The following is a 5,783-nucleotide window of genomic DNA, read 5'->3' on the forward strand; positions in this document are numbered from 1 at the left end:
GGATTTAGACATAAAAGATAATATTATAAGCAAACTAAGAGATCAAGGAACAGTTTTACCTGTCAGATCTATGGAAAGGGGTGGAGTTCATGACCAAGCAAGAGATAGAGAACATCATGAAAAACAAACTGGATAATTTTGATTACCTTATATTAAAAAGCTTTTGTACAAACAAAAACACTTGAACATAGATCAAAAAATATATAGTTAATAGGGAAAGAATTTTAACTAGTATTTCTGACAAAGGACTCATTTCTAAAATATATAGATAACTCAGTCAAATTTATAAAAACAAACTTCCAATTGACAAATAGTCAAAGGATATGCCAAGTCAATTTGCAAATTAAATCAAAGCTATCTATAGTGATGAAAAATTGCTCTAAATCATTTACTGATTAAAGAAATGCAAATTTAAGCATCTCTGAGTTACCACTTCATACCTCTCAGCTTGGCCATTATGATCAGAAAGTATATTGATCAATTTTGGAAGAGATGTGGGAAATCTGGGACACTTATGCATTATTAATGGAGCTGTGAAATGATCCAACATTTCTTGAGAGCAATTTCAAATTATGCCCAAAGGGCAATAAAAATGTGCATGCTCTTTGATCAAGCAATACCATTACTGGGTCTATACCCTGAAGAGATCATCATAAAGGGTATGCACATCAGTTTGGCAGAAATATTCATAGTAGCTCTACTTGTAGGAGCAAAGACCCGGAAACTGAAGGAATGTCCATCAATTGGAGAATAACTAAAAAAAACTGTGGTCTACATGAGAGAATACTATTGTTCTATCAGGAATCAGTATGGATGGCATTACAGAGAAAGGTGGGAAAACTTGAATGAGTTGATGCTGAGTTAAATGAGAACCAGAAGAACACTGTATGCCATAACAGCAACATAAGGGTGATGACCAATATTAATGGGCTTTCTCATTCCATTAGTGCAATAATTAGGGACAATTATAGGGTATCTGTAATGGAGAAAACCATCTGTATACAGAGAAAGAAATATTGAGTTTAAACAAAGACCAGAGATTATTACCTTCAATATTTAAAAAATTGTACCACATAATTTTAGTATATCTAATATTTTATTTCTTCCTCAATGATATTTCTCTATACAGATTCAAATTTGAATGTTGCCTATTTTGAAACAATATAAAGATATCAGATTGCCTTTTGTTGGGGAGATGGGAGATGGCAGGGAGGATGGGGAAAATTGTTAAATTCAAAAGCTTACAAAAATGATTACTATAAATCACAATTGTATATAATTGGAAAACAAAAGAAATGATTATATTATAAAAGAAGATCATAAAAAGACAGATATGTAAAGGATGAATTGAAGGAGAGATAGACTAGATACACAGATTTCAGTTAAGAAACTATTGTAATAGTGTGAATGAATGTGGTGGGTTCACTCACAAGGTGTAAGAGATGTCATAGAAATCAAGTCTGCAGCACTTGTCCTTCTATTTAGTATATGGAGAGAAGAAGGAGGATGCATTAAGGGTGAATTCAGTCACATATAAAATTGGCAAATAATTGATTTTGGGATTTGAAAATTGAAATTTATTCTTATTTTCTCTAAATAGGGAGAAATAATTATAACATAAGTGAATTGGTTCTAAGAGACCATATAAGAAAATGACTGATTAATTTACTTCATTTCAACAAATATTTCCTGAGTGCTTGTTTTGTTCCATCTCTATGTGACCTGAACAAATCATTTAACTTCTTGATGTATTTTAGAAAACAATTGCAAGGAATATATGACAAAGACAAGTAGGTGACAAAGTGAATAATTCAACTGATCTGCCTCAGGTTGACCTGATTCAGATCTTATCTCAGACATTTATCAGCTTTGTGACCCTGGGAAAGTCACATAACCTGGTTTACCTCAATTTCCTCATCTGTCAAATGAGCTAGAGAAGGAAATGGAAGATGGCTGCAGTATGTCTTCCAAGAAGAGCCCCAATGGGATCACAAAAATCTGGACGCAATTGAAAAGGACTGAAAAAAAAACAGCAGAGGCATTCCTCCTTCAAGTTAAAAAACAAAGTACTAACTGCATCAAAATTCCTAGCAGGAAGCAATTGCAGATGGGATCTAGTGAAGTCTCATCAGCTCAAAGCTGAAGTGCTTTTCCCCCATTCTGCTTATTTCTCCATTTGCTCAAGGACTGAGGAATAATTACATAGTCTTTGTGGAACTCTTCTGGTGTCTGGAACGCCTGCAAGGGTTGCTGTCAGTACCTGGGCAGCGGATGGATTGAGTGGGAAAACATTAACTTGCAACATCTCAGACCTAGGAAAATGTCTCAGGAATTTTGGGAAAGGAGAGGAATTGTTATAGAGGGAGGTAACAAAGAAATCTGTTAGCTGTGTTGCTTAGTTGATTGAGAGAGGCTTTCACGTTGTATATAAGGGACATGGTTGCAAAAGAAGAACTGAAAGGTTTATGTAGAGACCCCTGGCTTGTGAAGCAATCAATTATATGCACACATGGATGAGTGCAACCAAGATTGCCAAAGTAATGAAGGAACTGGTCTGCCCTGATCTGCTCTGACTGTGGTGTCCCATGAATAGGGGCTAGAATGGGTGATGTTATAGGGTGGGGTGGGGAGGAAAGGAACATCTGGTCTTAAGCCATATTTGCATTTACTAGAAGGTATATTTCCAGAGACCCAACTTCCAGATAGAATGCAGTTGGACCCTTCTGCATTCATCCCAGTCTGAACCTTCTTAATTGTTCTATAAGGTCAATGGACAGTATGTTTCTTCAAAGGTTCATTTTGACAGATGAAGAAACTAAAGCCTTGGAAAGGTTAAGTGATGTCATCAGCAAGAAAAATATGAATTTGAATTGAACCCAGACCCTTCCAAGAAGCAAGTCCAATACACCATCTACCTCATCATCCATTCACTATCTTTTGTGAAATAAATATACTTAAGAAGGAGGTGGAAGACAAAGAAATACGATTACTTTATTACATTAACAATCTTCTTTGAATGCATCTCGAAATGTAAGGAGGCACGTATATTTTCCCCAAAACTCAGAGTATCAAAATTACAATTGGGAATTGACCTCAGAAAACAATCTTATCAGGTCATAGTTATTATAATGAAGTAGCATTTTTTAAATCTAATTCATTGGATAGAGTGTTGACCTTGAAGTCAAGAAAAGTTGGTTCAGTCCTGTACCAGACTCTTCCTCTCTGGGTGACCCTGGCAATCTCTCTTAGCCTTGGCCTCCTCCTCTGTGAAATAGAAATTGGGATACTACTGATCACACTGGTTTGTGTTAGGAACCAATGAAGTTACAAATTAGAAACACATCGCTACACAATGTAATTGGAAAAATAAATCAAAATAATAAAGGAAAAAAACCCCTCAAAACAAAAGTACTATATGGGATTATAGTGTAGGTAATTCAAGGAATGGAATTTTCCAAGTTTCTTTATCAATACCAATGGCTCCTTCCTATGGATTTAGGGTTTCTAAGAGTATTCTAAAACACTGTTATGTGAAATGACCTTACTAAGATAACATGAACAGATGTGGACCAGGAAAGGATTTGAACCTCAATCTCCAAGACTCTAAGGCCAATTTACTATGATTTATTAACTAATTTTATTCTGCCTTTGAAAGTAATTTTTTTCTGATATGGATAAGGGAGCAGTTACATGGAGAAAATGAATGAAATATCTAATCTGGAGACAGGAAATCTTATTTTCCTTCAGTCTTCTTCAAATCCTTCAAATGTAGCCCCAGATTCTTGGTAACTCTTTGTCCCTAGACACATCAAGTAAACAATTGGCTTTATTTTCCTCATCCACAAAAATGGGGACATGAAGGAAATGTCAAACGATTTCATCATCTTTGCTAAGAAAACCTCAAATGGGGTTACAAAGAGTTATAAAGGAGTGAAGGAAATGAACAAAACCAAAGATGTGCATAAGTATTGTAAAAGATTTAATTTATTTTGTTTTACATCAAATACGGTTTACTGAAAATTTGAGGAAATGGGTCGAGACAAAGTACAAAAAGTACAAATCAGCTTGCAGTGTGCAGTACAAAACTTCACCTGGTGACCCTGGAATCTGCTCTTCATCATCAAGTCAGTGACATTCATCTTCTTGTAGGGCAAAGGCTGGCAATTGAAGGATCACAACCAGGGAGCCTGTGGGTGGGTGAAGACTCTGTCCCAAACCTCAACAAGACAAATGGCAGCAAGTACAAAGATGAGCTGGACAGAGAATCATGGAACCATCCTTTGTTTCAGGAAGTGGGGGACCAGGAGAAAAGATGGGAGTAATGTTCTCAACTAATGAAATATATTGAAATTTATAAATGAGAGAGTTCTGGAGTACATTGTAAAATGCAAGAATGCCAGCCTGAAAATCCAGGTATACCCCAATCCTTGGCACAGGGCCTTTCACTCTATGATTCAATGCCCTAGGATAGCTTTCCAAATAGAAATCCTCCTTCTTCTTTACACATCTAAGCAGGAATACCGAGGCATAAAAGTCACTCCTTGTCCTCAAGTGTGAATTATGGATGCCCAGTACCCACTGAGGTAATTGTGTCACATCCACCTCCCAGTAATATTTATCTGAGCTGAAGGTCTGCTCAGCAAAGACATAATGGCATGCAGAGACCTCCACATGCTTGGTGTCAACCTGCCAGCCCTCTCCAGCCTTCACACTCTTCAGATCCTCAGAAACAGACAGACTGGGACAGGCTGAAATTGGATCCAAGGTGATGTCCACTCGGAATGTTCTGAGCATCTCTATCATGCCAGGGATAGCATATTCTCTCATCTCCGGAATGGGCCTCTGGGACAAGACTGTCAGCAGCTGTTTGGCATTCTGCAGCAGCTCCAAATTGGGTTGATGACCTGACCTCTGCAACTTTCCCTTGAGGTCCTGAAGGTTTTCTTGACGCTGGAATAGTCTCTCTTGGGTTGCCTGTTGTTCTTCCCTTACCCTTTGAAGGCATTTGTTTTCTTCTGACATCAAAAGACCCTGCAATTTGCAAAATTCTATTGAAATCATCCATTGCCAAGTGTCAACAGGTCTCTTCTGAACAAGAAGCTTCTCAGCATCTTCTAAGCCCCTCCTCAGATGACTCTGAATGTTCTGGAGCTTCTCCCTGCAATTGTGAGCAGCCTCTTCTATGGGAGAGATTTTGTGAGCTCCATGCTCTTGTGTCTGGCAACATCTCCCACAAAGGAGTGCCTGGTCATCTTCACAAAAGAGCTTGAAGACTTGGTTGTGAGTGGCACAGTGGTTACCCTCTTTAGTCCTCTGCAAAAGCTGGAAGCAGAACTCCTTACCCAGTTCAGTCAGCTGTGCTAGCTGCTCATTGATTGCTGGGAATTCTCCACCTCGGGACACTTGCCTGCATTCAGGACAACAGGAAACAGAAACTCCTGCTCTCCAGCAGAAAGAGAGACATGCTTGGCAAAAGCTGTGCCCACACCCAATGGTGACTGGCTGAGAGAAGTAACTTCTACAGATACCACAGGTGAGTTCTTTCTGCAGTTTCTGCAACATTTCCATAGTAGCAGTCATTCTCTCTCCAGTATACTCAATTCTGCAGCAGCTGAGATGAACAGCTTTCAGTTCCACTAGAGACTGATTCTGACAAGAAGGTTATTCTCCTTTTATAGGAGTTTGCCCCACCCTTTTAGGACCTCCCAGAAAAGGTGTGAATCCCACTGGGTTGGAATATAAACTGTTAACCCTTTGTAGTTGAAGCAACTCTGAGGCTCCCA

The 5,783-nt window shown here is 38.4% G+C and overlaps 1 protein-coding gene across 1 annotated transcript; it reads right to left on the reverse strand.

The window, feature by feature from the left end:
* Positions 1-4,218: 4,218 nt before the first annotated feature.
* Positions 4,219-5,568, reverse strand: LOC141494013 (E3 ubiquitin-protein ligase TRIM21-like). Its single transcript, XM_074195207.1, has one exon. The coding sequence runs from the start codon at positions 5,566-5,568 to the stop codon at positions 4,219-4,221; it is 1,350 nt and encodes a 449-aa protein (XP_074051308.1).
* Between the last annotated feature and the right edge of the window lie 215 nt (positions 5,569-5,783).

Source organism: Macrotis lagotis, chromosome 7 (genome assembly GCF_037893015.1).
Source record: "Macrotis lagotis isolate mMagLag1 chromosome 7, bilby.v1.9.chrom.fasta, whole genome shotgun sequence".
Classification (NCBI taxonomy): Eukaryota; Metazoa; Chordata; class Mammalia; order Peramelemorphia; family Peramelidae; genus Macrotis; species Macrotis lagotis.

Excerpts from the sequence above, each read along its gene's own strand:
- LOC141494013 (XM_074195207.1), bottom strand. The coding sequence starts at position 5,568 with ATGGAAATGTTGCAGAAACTGCAGAAAGAACTCACCTGTGGTATCTGT.